Source organism: Podarcis bocagei (genome assembly GCF_964188305.1).
Source record: "Podarcis bocagei genome assembly, chromosome: 3".
NCBI classification, from domain to species: domain Eukaryota; kingdom Metazoa; phylum Chordata; class Lepidosauria; order Squamata; family Lacertidae; genus Podarcis; species Podarcis bocagei.
In genome coordinates this window covers 85,658,623-85,673,814 of record NC_138127.1, presented here as the reverse complement: position 1 = coordinate 85,673,814, position 15,192 = coordinate 85,658,623, and the positions used below count along the sequence as shown (strand labels likewise).

General features: G+C 36.4%; 1 protein-coding gene across 5 annotated transcripts in view; it reads left to right on the top strand.

Moving 5' to 3' along the window:
- The window catches only part of SYT14 (synaptotagmin 14), an 84,553-nt gene that overhangs the window by 13,777 nt on the left and 55,584 nt on the right, over positions 1-15,192 (top strand). For 2 of the 5 annotated variants that reach the window (XM_081186007.1, XM_081186005.1), the window contains exons 3-4: positions 9,420-9,584; positions 12,454-12,672. In XM_081186007.1, coding sequence (XP_081042133.1) covers positions 9,420-9,584; positions 12,454-12,672 — 384 coding nt within the window. Of the gene's footprint in view, positions 1-184; positions 268-3,673; positions 3,815-9,419; positions 9,585-10,468; positions 11,293-12,453; positions 12,673-15,192 lie in introns of all 5 variants that reach the window. The other 3 variants (XM_081186003.1, XM_081186004.1, XM_081186006.1) reach the window with 3 other exon arrangements.

The window sequence follows — 15,192 nt, the reverse complement described above, 5'->3', positions numbered from 1 at the left end:
ATATCATATACTTTATAATACATATTTCAAAATGTATATTAAGGTTTTGTGAAAGTCTTAATTGCTTGATGGACTCAAATTTTATATTACAAAAAGGGTTAATTTTTGTTTAAATTTTTGTTAAACTTGTGGACTTTGAAGCAAAAAAGTAATTCAATTTCTTCCCCTCCCCCTTTTCATCTAGTTTATAGACCATCTGCTGGGTGTAGTTAGAGCACATGAAAGTGCGAAGGATGGTAGAGAACGAGACAAGCAGCTTTGACATAGGTAACATGTCTCAAAAGAAACAAAGCAAAGTAATCAACATTTCCCATTGAATTTGTGGTTCAGATATATTAAAAGAGTAAAGATGACTAGGATTTCTTAGTTTTAAACTATGGATAAAATATTTTCTGTGAAACCAAAATTATATAGTGTAAAGTAAGTTAGATGCTGACTGTATCGGAATATTGCAGTAAACCTGCTGTTTCCGTAGCACAAATAGGAGCAACAAACCACAGTCCCTGGATTAGAGTTATGTCTGAACTAGCAACTGTGGTTTGATTTGCTTCACATGAATTACAATCTAAAACCAAAATTCGTTTTTGGCTTTCTGAGCATGACTTGTTCAAGAAAAACAAACCACTATCTTTGGGTCGGATGTAATGCTAAGCCAGGGATAATGGTTTATTGCTTTTGTTTGTACTAGAGCAGGATCAGATTTGGAATGATCTGTGTCTTATGTGCAAAGTGGACCAATGTGTGTATAACTATAATATAAAAAAATTGTTTTTGGAAATATAATGAATAATTACAATACTTAGTTCTTCAGCAAAATTTGAGGGTAATGTTTTTAAAAGCATTGAACTTCATGGAGCTGAATATAATATAAAAAGTTCAACACTGGAAAAAAAGCTTGCTCCTTTCTTGAAGGTAAAGGAATATGTCAGAGACACTTTAGTACAGTAGTACCTTGGTTGTTGAACTTAATCTGTTCTGGGAGTCCGTTTGACTCCCGAAACGGTTTGAAAACCAAGGTGCGGCTTCCTTCGGCTTCCGGGTTGGCGCCATCGCCGAATGGCGGACTCCCTCCGAGCTCCGGAGGGAGTCTGCTCGGCAGGGGCTGGGTCCTACCGCGCCGGCGACGCGGGGACCCTTAAAAACCACGGGCATGGAGCCCGTGGACATGGTGACTCGGCTAGCACCGATAGCGCCCTCCCGACTCGTGAAGGAGCCTTTTTAAAGGCTTCGGATCGGGTGCCGGGGAGCGGCGTGGTGCTGTGAGTCCTCCGCTTCCCCTGCCGAGCGCAGCCGCATGCCATTCGGCGGAGAGCGCTGGCTTCTTCCATTGGAAATTCGGACTTTTAACAACAACCCGTGAGTAATTGGGTAACCGGGTATAAAAGGAGAAAAAAAGAAATTTTTTTCGGATTTGGCACGAGCGGGGGCGATCTAAAAAGGAAGTCAGTCCCCCCCCTGATTGTAAACATGCTAAAACAAGGACTGGGCAACCAAGATCGATCCAGAAGTTTATTGCTGATAAAAATTATTAATTCCACGATGCGAAATTACAAGAATTGTGCTGGAGGAGAAAAGTGGAGGGTGAGAGGAAAAGGCAACCCCCCCTGGGAACCGGGGCGATTCGTAGAACCTGGCGAAGAGAGACGGAGAATTTGACAGCTGTCAAAGTAGCTGTCAAATCTTGAGAATATAAAGAGGACTTTGTTACAAGTATTTTGCTGGTTAATTCTGTTACAATTTGATATAATATGGATACAAACTGTTGGGGGAAAAAAGAAACAACAATTTGACTTTTGGATTAGAGGATACAAAGTTACTGCAATCCCCCTAGAGGGGTTTCGGGACATTACAAGCGGTCGTATGTGGGAAACTACTCTGGGATGTGCACAGGTCTTATCTTCTGGGAAAGCTGCAAAACTGAAATACTATTTTGTCTACAGAGGTGTTTATATTAAAAGGAGACAATAGAATTTTCTATTGAAGAAAGGAAGGGACTGGACGTAAGTTTTTGTTCCTGAATAACAAACCTCTGTAGAGATACTAGATTTTGGAATAAGAACGTTTTAGCAGCTGAACAAGACAAGAAACCTGAGAAAGTAAGGAATAAAAAGAACAAAGGACCAACTACGACACGGAAAGAACAATGGGAGGAGCAACAAAGACCAAGGAAACTAAAGGCCTCTATTAGACTGGATTTTTGAAGTTAAACATCAATAAAACAAATAAATTTAAAGAAAACCGGCAAGGTGGAATGAGAAAAATTTGGCTGTGGACTTGAGACCTCCAGGCCGATAACACACAGACTGATGGACATGGGGAATTCAAACCAACTTCTTGAATCTTCTTATATCTTTTATCTTCTATTTCTTTATATAACTTTGGTATCTTGATTTAACATGTTTTCTTTAAAAAAATGAATAATTACAATACTTAGTTCTTCAGCAAAATTTGAGGGTAATGTTTTTAAAAGCATTGAACTTCATGGAGCTGAATATAATATAAAAAGTTCAACACTGGAAAAAAAGCTTGCTCCTTTCTTGAAGGTAAAGGAATATGTCAGAGACACTTTAGTACAGTAGTACCTTGGTTGTTGAACTTAATCTGTTCTGGGAGTCCGTTTGACTCCCGAAACGGTTTGAAAACCAAGGTGCGGCTTCCGATTGGCTGCAGGAGCTTCCTGCACCCAGTTGGAATCTACGGAAGCCGTGTTGGACGTTCAGCTTCCAAAAAAGCTTGCAAACTGGAACGGTATTTGGGAGCTGATATGTTCGACAACTAAGCTGTTTGACAACCAAGGTACCACTGTAACAGCATTTCAACTTGGAGGAGCCCTTTAAGCCTGTCATAATTTGTGGTGTGGCTTGTTTGCTTCCATTTTGCGGCTATTTTCATAAAACCTGTAATTTGTCCCGCTAATGTGGTATGGGAATTGCTTCGTTGGGTCACATTGAATACAAGTAACATTTGTTTACAGGAGTCTTCTGAAATCAGTGAATAATGTGGTTACTTCTCACACTAGCACTAGTATTGTAGTGTTTATGTAGGTGTAATCATATAACCAAACTGTTCCATGTGGTTCCTAGAAATAGACACTACTGGTGTGGCATGTGAGTCATCTATGCAGAATCTCTCTCACATTTCAGTGGTTGGTTACATATAAATTGGCCCTGAGTTATGAATGAGGCTGAATGTAATCTAGAATGCATCAGACAAATACCTTAGAGATGTTGAATAATGTAGAGCATGACTGATCCTGCTCAACGCAGGTATTCCATTCCCCAGGGTTCTGTGGTTAAGCAGTAGCAATTAAATGTTTCTTTAAATATTTTCATTGTCTTGTGGTCACAGTTTATTTGTTTAGCTAGAGATTTAGGTTGGACGTAATCAATAATCTGTCATTAAAGTTATTTTACTTAATTTATGTGACGTAATTATGTGCATTTGCATCTCACTAAAATAAATACAATAAATTCATGTAATTGCATCAGCTTGCTGATTTCTAGAGAGATAATTTACTATTTATTGTAATCTGTTGATCATAAATAAGGATAATCATAACAAAAAAGGACAAATCCTAAATTTAGAAATGATGAGCCATTAGATGAGCTTGTTGCATGGGTCAGTGCTCATTACTTTTTATAAATCTAAAATAATGTTTATCTTCATAAAACAGGAAAGTATGATCCATCTTAAATGAAGCACTTTGAAGGCCTGTTCGTTTCAGTTGGAGTTAAGCACTTGCTCAGTTCCCTCCCTTTGAAATTAATAGGATTTAAATATGTTGAGCTGTATCTGGATTCCACCCAATATTTGAGTAAGCAATCAAAATCACTATCTGTGGTACTTATTTAGTGGGAACAGAATATTCAAAGTGTAGGTTTTGCACTTTGTAATCTAGTTGACCTATAGTGCCATCTAATGGCTAATTTATGAAATACATAAAAAAATTTCCCATGAAAACCATGGTCTAATGAATACTGTGCAAAATAATACAGTGGTACCTTGGGTTACATACGCTTCAGGTTACATACACTTCAGGTTACAGACTCCGCTAACCCAGAAATATTACCTCGGGTTAAGAACTTTGCTTCAGGATGAGAACAGAAATCGTGCTCTGGCAGTGCGGCGGCAGCAGGAAATCCCATTAGCTAAAGTGGTGCTTCAGGTTAAGAACAGTTTCAGGTTAAGAACGGACCTCCGGAACGAATTAAGTACTTAACCCGAGTACCACTGTACTCTATATAGGTTGCTTTTGGCCATCATTGAGATCAGTGGACTTAAGTTAGTAAAGACAAGCTTATTTCTGTTCATTCTGGGATGGCTGCTCTGAGGATGAGTTAAGCAGATAAAGCCTATTTTTCATTGCAAATTATATTTAATAGATTTTCACATCTGGTTTCCTGAGCCTGAGTGAGCACAGAAGTGAAAAATACTTTTGGCCGTGTGTACACTGAGATTACAACTGCAGTGTAATGGTTTGAGTTTTCACCTGCTGTCTCAGAACTAATACTTTGTAAGAATTTGAGAATAGTCTTTTTAAAATGAGCAGTATTAATTGATAATAATCTGAAGCTGCCAATAATTATTAAAAACTTTATTTTTTATATGGGACAGTGGATGTCACTACTAATGTGAACTACTAAACTATGGTTGTCATAAAGAAGATCTCCCTGCCATGTTTTTAAACATGTGTTTTAAACGTATAAGCCCAGATTACCCATGAGTTCCGAAGGCTGCAGAAATTGCAGTAGCCCCATACTTCATCTCTCACAGGTTGAGGTGTGGGCTGACATACAGTGTGTCAGTAAGCCAGCATACTAGGATAGTTGGCATATGTGCCTTCACCTGCTGTCACCACTGGCTGGTCAGGTAATGACTTGATTAAAAGAAGAGAAGGGAGCTGAAGTGGGGAGTTGATGGGGAGGGTTCTTTGGGGACCAAAGAGGACTGACTGGAAGGAGGAATATTTTCTGAACCTTGGTTTATTTCTGAATCAATTAAGGCAGTGGCCCACTTGCACATCTCTGCTGTGAACTTCTGTTTGTCTGCTTGCTGTGAGCAAGTAACATAAGCTTCTAGGAATATGCCTCTTCCATTGAAATGGACTGCTTTCTTGTGCCATAAAGGTAAAGGTAAAGGTACCCCTGCCCGTACGGGCCAGTCGTGTCCGACTCTGGGGTTGCGTGCTCATCTCATCTTGTGCCATAGTTTCAGTGATATCTGTGCTACCCCTTTAACACTGGGGCTGGTCTCTGGGATAACATTATTGCAGATAATGATTCTGTCTCTGTCTTAAATGGTCACTGGCCTATTAAGCCAAGAAAGCAAATAAAGAAGTACACATATTGCCAATAGTGACTTTGTTTTTTTGTTGCGGCATGTATCCAGTGGGTAAATGGAGCAAAGGTTGGTTAAATACCCTTTGATTAATGAGGATCTTTAGAAGCAGCTGAAATAAGAACTTTTTAGTACTCCTTTGTTATACAGTGGTACCTTGGGTTACATACGCTTCAGGTTACATACACTTCATGTTACAGACTCCGCTAACCCAGAAATAGTACCTCGGGTTAAGAACTTTGCTTCAGGATGAGAACAGAAATCGTTCTCTGGTGGCGCGGCGGCAGCAGGAGGCCCCATTAGCTAAAGTGGTGCTTCAGGTTAGGAACAGTTTCAGGTTAAGAACCTCCAGAACGAATTATGTTCTTAACCCAAGGTACCACTGTATGCCTATTTTAAACTTTTAAAATTCTATACTATTGTGAAAGAAATGAAGTTATTTAGTTATAATGAATTAATTATTATATAAATTAAATACCCATACTGTATTTGATACCTTAACACTGTAAAAGCAGCATAACTTTTAGTACTAAGTAGCATTCAACTAAATAATTCCACAAGCGGAATGAGTTCCATTTGTGCAAAGGGACTTAACTCCTCCTTACATCCCATGCCATTCCCAAATCTGCTCTCGAGTGCTGGGGTAACCCCCAAAACAGATTTAGGGAATACACAGGTGAGAAGAGAGAGGGTGAACATCCCTTGTGCAAGGAGAATCCTTGCTTTCATGGAACACTCCCCTTAGTGCTACTTTGAATACAACCCGTTGAATTGTGTTTTTAAAAATAAGTGTATGTTCATTGACCATCATGGGGTTTCAGATCAAGTACCAGTTTGGCTTGTACACAAGGCAGATACTATTGCATTGACCACATTAATAATTAAACTGTCTTGACATGCAGTAAGATAAATATATAGTTTCATACACTATTGGAGCAATTGAACAGTCAACACTTTATGTAAGTAAAAAAAGAAGTTTATAAATTTTTTTAAAGCAATTACCCTTCCTTAAAATTAAAGGTATTTGTTTTGGTTTAATGCTTGTGATACTGCTACTCTTCAAAAATACTTTTCCAGTATGTTTGAAATTACTTTTGGAAAGAGATAAAAACAAATTTAAATATACAACATATGTTGATTTTTGTGACATAGAAAACAAAAGTCCTAATATAATGATATTTAATTAATGTAAGCTGCCAAATACTAATTTTGTTAGCGTAATTTATAACCTTTGAATTCATTGCTAGTATTTACAGTACATTACAATATTAATTTCAGTGAATTTCTTTCACCTGTTATTAAAATATAATAATGTTCCTTGAATTACTTTAGTTCATTAGATAGAATTTACATTCTTTTTGTCATTGTGCATCTGCTATGTTGAATAAAACTGTTCAGCCTCATAAAAACAGTTCTAAGATAGTCTTTACAAAATCTGTTGTATTTTGAAAGTTGTAATACTTTTCAAGAAGCAATTAATATTATTGTGGGTCATTAATTAGGATATAACATTAGCAATATTTTTAATGGAGTGCATCCTCTGCATAATTGTGTTAAATTCCTTATATTTAATTTTATGAGAGTTACTATAACTATCTGTCCGTAAAATAATTGTGCTTAATAGTTAATTTAAGAGAATTAAATGCTTAATGTTAAATAGTGGAATGCAAACAGCATAGTATACTGTACTGTACATAGAATCATAGAGTTGGAATAGACCACAAGGGCCATCGAGTCCAACCCCCTAATCGAGTCCATAATCCCTCATGGGGCTATAGAAATGCTGGTTACAGGTTTAAGAAAACTATCAGAATAGTCATGTCTTTCACATGTGATAAAATCAGGCTGCTTATAGTCCTAAAGATGGGTTCATGTATGCAAATTGATACAAGATAGATAATTCCAAATACTTGCATTTGGTGTTAAGGTAGATGAATAATTAATTAGTCTAGCTGAAGCTAAGGTATCATTCTTTCGTAAGGTATTAATTGCTGTATTCTCTTAACCTCAGAAAATGACCTTAGATCTATAATTGATATTATCATATTAAACACTAAATTTAACATTAAGCTAATAAGCAAACCAGCTATGCTCTGTGGCTGAAAAACGTGTTATCCTATTGGGACAGTGCCCTTGCAGAAGAACTATACAGGCAGGAGTAACTTCTGCAATAAAATGGGGCTAGTCACAAATTCAAGAATATGTAGTTAATCACTTACTGTATTTTTTGCTCTATAGGACTCACTTTTTCCCTCCTAAAAAGTAAGGGGAAATGTGTGCGTGTCTTATGGGGCGCATGCAGGCTGTGCAGCTATCCCAGAAGCCAGAACAGCAAGAGGGATTGCAGCTTTCACTGTGTAGCAATCTCTCTTGCTGTTCTGGCTTCTGAGATTCAGAATATTTTTTGTTTGTTTTCCTCCTCCAAAAACTAGGTGTGTCTTGTGGTCTGGTGCGTCTTATAGAGCCAAAAATACGGTACCTTTTTTCTTTTACTTCTTAAAAACCCTAATAACTATTTTATGCATTTGGGTTCTAACAGACTCCAAAGATTATGAAATATGTACCCTTTTACAAAAAAAGGGTTTGAATTCAATTGTTCTGTGATCTTTCAGTGCTTTTTACATGATGATGTTGTTGTTTTAATTGATTATTTCTGTGCTGTGGCATTATAGTCCGTCAAAGTAAATAGGGGCAAATGAAACACTGCATGCTTGAAGGCATTGGCCACAACTTGATAAAAAGTCTATTGAAACAGCAAGTATTTTTCATAAATTTGATGCAGCATTTAAAGCAAGGCATTGTTAACAATTTAGAGATGAAAACAGGGCTGCATGCCAGTGGCAGGCATAGCTAAAGTGAATGTGGAAGTACTCAAGTTGGTGTGGCCACCCCAGATTCACAGTCTCTTACAGTCACAGACTTGCAGACATACAAAAATGCATGCAAATCCCTCTATAGTGGTTGCTCTGTACTGCAAGCACTAATCCTTAATGAAACTTCATACAATAAAATTAGAATTGTGTGTCTAGACCCTTGGAAGACTAAACGTTAGAACTTCAGAGGGTTTTGGATGGCCACTAGTCAATCTGGAGGCAAGCAAAGAGAACAGGAAGCTGGAGTGAGAAAGCAGTGGCTTCAAAACCAGGTCCAGGTTACTGACAGGTGTGGGATCCAATCAACACATTAAACATGCACTGGCTGTCAATTTGTTACCTGACCAAGTCAAAGATTTTACTATATATCTGTAGTGGACATTAGAAAGCATGTGTTGAATTCATTCCCAGTGACAGGTTCCACCTAGATATCCATGTGTGGTAACTGTTTATTTGCAGCAAAAAAAAAATCCTGGTTATAATCCAAAAGGATGTGATTTTAAACTTTGATTTAAACATTATGTTCATTAATGGGTCACATTGCTTTTATGAAATACAAAAGTAAACACAATTCATAAAAGTAGACATAAAATTGCTGTCGTATTCAGCCAAAGCCACGTAGATTTCACAATTGGCAGGATGGGGATATATACACACATTGGTCTTGACAGTAGATCTGTGATTGATTACTTGATTGAAAGTAGGCTGAAAAATTATATTGTAATGAAAATGATGGCAATTAATATTTATTTATTAAGGGTTTTTATTTTATTCTTTTAACTCTACAAGGCAAATATATAAACAATATGATAATATAATAAATGTTAGTAAATAACTTAAAGAGCAAATAAATGAAACAAGGTAAAAGAGTTAAATAAAACATTCAAAGCACCAGCAGTTGAATTCTATTCTATGAACTCTGTTGAGCCTAAAATAAAACCATGTTGGCCTGATGCCTAAAAACTAACAAAAAAGAAGCAAAGCAACTTCCCTGGGTATGGAGTTCTACAGACTTGTTACCACCACTGAAAAGGCAGTGTGCCCATGTAACCACTTGAATGAAGGGGAATATGAAACTAGGCCTCTTGTTTCATCTTCTCCCTATTATGTACTTGCATGGAAGTTTGGGTCTGGGTGTGATTTACTAACAATCTAGTTTAATGAAATGTGTTGGCTTTCCATTCTGGTCATTGTTTGTGTTTTTTCTAGTATCTCCTGAGGCAGTTGGATTTCTGTCAGCAGTTGGACTGTTTATTATCCTGTTGTTGATTCTTTTTCTATATATTAACAAGAAGATGTGTTTTGAGAATGTTGGAGGTTTCCCAGACCTCAATTCACGATACAATGCCAGAAAAAATTCACAGGACAAACTTTGTAAGTATCAAATTCTATGGTCTATGGCTTTGAAAGACTGCAAACCCCTGGTGTAATATCATATGAATAATGTTATGTAGGCATAAAAGTTTGACTTGAATAAAATAAATATCTTATATAGTCCAAAATACTTTTACTAATCCATCTGTAGTGCTTAGTCAGAATTTAATGGCTTTGGGGTCTGTTGAATGTTTTGTAAGGGGTTGACATTTTAGATAGTGGAAAGAAACAAATGGTTTTATATTTCCCAAACATGCTTAATAAGAATAATTAGATCACAGCTTTTATATACCAGGAAACCATATTTTCTCAATTATGAGGGACAAAATCTTAGATATTTCTGAATCTCAAAAGTGGTAGGACAAACCTCTTTTATTTGCAGTGTATCATTCATTAAAAGTTAGAGGGAAAACACACAATAATCATATTTGAACTGAATTATATTCCATGACCGCAGTTCAACATAGAATTTAGACTGCATAAACTTGTTGATTTTACTGGAGTTGTATGCTTATATTTGTACAGAATTTGTACAGACTGTTGGCCATGGGTACAGAATTATTGTGGTCTGGGTGAATACAATGTTAAGAATGTAGTCCAGTGTTAAGAATTATGTTTTATGGTTTCTTAATACAATGTGGGGTATATGCTAGTGTTTTATAACAATGTAGTATATCTGTCTTTATAATATATTATTTAAATACGTTTAAACTTTTTCTTTGCAGGTGTAGAGTAAATTCAACAATTTACATATAATATTTAAAATGTCTGGTTATGTTATACAATACAACATACAACACAACATAAAAAACAGAATAGATTTTTATCAATTGATTTTGGCTTTGTGTAGTAGAAAACACTTGCTCCTATTTATTGCTTTTAAGGTAACAGAATTCAGAGAATGACTAATCTGCAGAGTCCACAATTTAAAGGATAGGGTTTAGGATACTTGAAAAAAATACAATAGCAATGCATTTGCGGAATAACATATTTTCAAAGCAATAATGTACTAATAATCAAAACATGGCATTTTTCAAAAATTTTCAACAAAATCTGAGCCTTCCTTCTATGTCTTCTCTGGTTGACACACTCAGTAATGCTGTAGATGATCTAACCAGTGCTGTTGGAGATGTCAGCTATACAGTAGCTGACTCAGTTACAGAACAGGTAACAAGTATGATCAACAGCCTTCGGACAGATGATACTGCTACCACCCAAGAAGATAAATCTATAGTAGATAAAGAGGAAAATAAAGAGAAAGAAGAATTGAAATATGTTACCTTTCCAAAAGATACTAGGCAGAACTGCAAGACATATAGAACAGATGAGTCCCTTAATAAAGAACTAAATCAAGAATTGCATGCTGTAGTAGAACAAAATGAGGGCCCGTTGCATAAAAAAGCAAAACAAAAATCACCAGGACTTGACTTCAAAAACACCAAAGAAGTGCACAGTTTTGATTCCAGGAATTCAGAAAAAAATGAAGAGCAAACTCCAAAATTGCAGAAGTTAAAGTCTAAAAAAGCTCATGGGGTTCATGATGTAAAAGAAAAGAAATGCAAACCATTTTCGGATGGCCACAGACAGTCTGTAACAAAGCAGGAAGAAAATGCACCATCTATTCTTTCAAAAGAAAGTAAAAAGGAAAAGGCTAAGCAATCAGAATGTTTTTCAAAAGAAGTGAGTAGTAAGAAGACACCAGAAAAAGGTGAGGTGTCTTATATCATACTTTATCCATGTGGCCTTTCCTGGATCTTTTACTACATACTTCTTTTCCCAACTGTTTTTTTAGATTTCATTCATAATGATCTTTAAAACAGTCTCCTTAGTAGAAACTCTTTGTGAAACTCTTTCTCTGAAATTTGCTTTATCTAATTTTATTCATACTCCTTGAAAACTGGTTACATATTTTCTTTCCTGATTAATGCTACTAACTTTTGAATAGTGATTAATCAACTTTTTTAAAAAAAATTCTTTCTGTTCCCTTAAATTTTGCTACATTTTTCAACGGTTTTCACTGGATAACAAGAATATTTTGTACATGATTCTTGAATTCTATATTTATATGCGTTTATTTACCTGGTGCTTCAGGACATAGTGTGCAGATGTTGTTTTATTATAAGAAATAATATCTGGGAACCTAACATATTATAAGCTACATATAGCTTTTCATGAGGGGTAATACTAAAAGTGAGAAAACTAACATACAAATCATGAAGTGGTAATGCAACAAGTCTAAAATATATATATCTAAAATAAATAAATATAATTGAAAATATATTTTCTCTAAAATCAGTCAATGCATAAATTATAAAATAGGCTATTTCCTATCTCTAATAATGGAAGGAAAACAAACATTTAAAGCCATTGCTAGCGAAACCATGAAGGTATCCCAAACTTTGCAGTTATACACAAAAACAAATGCTGACATAAATGTATCTATCTAACAAGAAGGATAAACCCCCTATATCAAGTTACAGAAGAGCTTTCTGAATCCACTAAGGGTGATAGGGCAAAGAGGGAAGACAAAACAAAATGAAATGCATGGGGGGGGGGAACTTCCCCATGGGCAGCAGTAAAAAGCATGTATTTAGGAAACAACCTTGGTTCATCCCTTTAAAAGCCTGATTATTTCAGGCTAAAATAAATATTTCCAGGAATAACAGAAACAAAAAATAATTATGTTAGGGATAATACATTTATTGTGAAGTTTGAGCTCTTGCCTAAACTGGGTTAAAATGTGAACTATATTACCTTCTGTTTAGGAAAAAAAATGTATTAACAATTAAATGTTTACCCATTATAATTTTAGCACTCTCCTTTATGGTGCCATCTGTTATCATTCCCCCCTCCTTTTTTTCCAAAATAGACAACTCATACATAAATAAAGATCAGCATGGTTCATCATCTGAAAGTGAAGATGAGGCACTGGGTAAATATCACGAAGCCTTATCCAGAACACAAAGTTCAAGGCCACCAGCAGGCGATAACAGACAACAGAAAAACTATATTTGGGAAACCAGACAAAAATATAGCCCTCTGTCTGCAGAGTATGATGGGTACAGTAGTGAAGCCTCAATAGATGAAGGTATGACATTATTTACAATGGTTTTTACTTCATCTTATTTCACATTCATCAAAAAACACCATAGGATAAAGATACAGCGGTTGCAAGATATTATCTGTAAAGGTGCCAGTAAAATCTAAAACCCTGACTGAAATAGTTAGGGATTTAGGGGGAAAGACTGGATTTCTTTTATTGATCTTTTACCTTCTGAGTGCTTAGAGCTTTCCAAGCATTTCACCTATATTCATATGGGAAACGTTTAACAAAAAGCGTAGCAGTTTACAATTTATTGTTATGTATGGAAAAGTTTGTAAACATTTCCTGATAATAAATTGCCTTTGGTATATGGTGGTTTTACGGTGACTAGATGAAAAAGACAGGGCTCTGTGCCTTTAATAGCTATGTAAAAGAGGGGTTTTCAGCATGTGTTACTTGTCATACAAGCAACACCATTCCAAATTTACCTCCTCTATGCAGGTCTTAAAGGTGCGCTCCTCTTTTTCATCTGGTCACCCTGGTTTGCACTGACTCTGTTTATAAATGAGATTGTTAAGAAATCACTGTTGTTGTGAGCTAAAGGTACATGTTCTAGCCCTATTATATTCTTACTGGGATACCAGATAAGACATCCTCTGAGACTTCTATACCAGCTGGATGATAGAAAACTCACGTTTGGGAACCCTGGTGATGATCTGGTTCAGTTGTGTAACCATAGCTGAATTTATTTAGAGTTTTACATATATGTGTCAGTTTATTTAAGGACCTGTTCTGAGACAGAAAAAAAGTTAGTTGGGTAAATTAGGAAGGAACACATAATACTGATGACCTGTTGGCACATAATGTATGTAAATCACCTTGGAAGATGATTCATAAATGTATTCATCATCATTACCATACTGTAATGTCCAAGGGAATGCCCAGAGTGTCTAAGGTACCATACTATGTGTGACGCTTATCTTTTCTGCCTTAGATGACTTCTAATAAGGTAGTGGAATTCTGGTGTGTGCTCAGAGTTTGGGTCAGGGAATCATCATCAAGTGATTCATCATCAACAACAGACATATAATTTTGGATTGGGGACTAGTTAAAAGGGAGATAGAATCTGTCTCTGAGATAATAAAAGTTGGGCATAACTTTATTTGAACAGTTTGTTGTTTTGTCTTTCATCTGAAAGTCTCAGCTTCTCAACCAATTATGTTGTACATCCACTGTTGGATGAAATATATATTTGACTGCCAGTTGCTGAGAATCACTAGTAGGAATAGTGTGATTGTCCTCAGGTGTTTCTTGCAGGCTTCCCATAGGCATCTGGTTGGCCACTGTGAGAACAGGATGGATCACATGGGTCATTGGCTGATCCAAAAGGCTTTTTCTTATATTAATTAATATTTCCTGCTTCATTAGGGCATATTGTGTCAACTACTAATTAATGAACTGTTTTCATAAGTTATTTTTTTTTTGTAAATCCAAATTTCCCTAACAAAGAGTCTTACCAACTTTGGCCTTTCCAAAAATTAGAAAATGTTTGGGTGATGTTAACAAAATGCTTTTTCTTTCCACCTTTGAGATAGTTCCTTCTGCTTTTTCTTAAGTAACTTAAGTGTTTTGTGACCCTTTGGGGCAGGCATTACTTCTTCCCTTTCTAAAGTGGCAAATAAGTTTAGGCTCATTTTTCATCATAGTATAATAGTGGCAAGTCTTTAGTCAGCTTGAAAGGAGTCTTTGGGAAATGATCAGCATCCTAGTCTTACGTTCTTATAGGTAACAATACAGTCCATGTCCTCAGGCTTCCAGTCTAAAAGATACAATAAAAAATAAAAAATAGATTGATGTAGAAGAGGGGGGAAAGCAAACCCAGGCACTAATGGTTAATTACAAAGAGTTCAAGGAAAAGAGGGATCCAAAGTTGCTGGTCTCTCAGCCAAGCCAATGGAGTGACTTGCTTCTTTCTGCTGTCACCTGATGTCATGGCTTCTGCCCATTGACAGTTGATTGGGGGAGGAGCCTAGTTATTTCTCTACAGACTGATGGTGACACTGCTTCCCTCATCTCCCTTTGATGTAGCCTCACTTTTAGGTAGATCATTGTCTTATGTTCAGTCAAGTTCCTAGCATGCTTTAATGATGTTATGACTATCATTGATCCTATTAGAATTTTAGCAGATTTTGACATGATGAAGTGTTGGTGCTATGGCTGGAATCCTTATGATTTTTCATAAGACACTGTAATAGGACATTGCTGAGTTGATCTGCTCGTTTCTGGAAGAGCAAGGATGAATGCCTGCTCATTACCTCTCTGGCTTCATGTGAAGTTCTCTAACGTTTCATAGTATTTCCTCTTTCCCTCACACTTGCCTATTCACTATATAGAGCCAGGGTCAGCAAACTTTTTCAGCAGGGGGCTGGTCCACTGTCCCTCAGATCTTGTGGGGGCCAGACTATACTTTGGGGAGGGAAAATGAATGAATTCTTATGCCCCACAAATAACCCAGAGATGCGTTTTAAATAAAAGCACACATTCTACTTATGTCAAAACACCAGG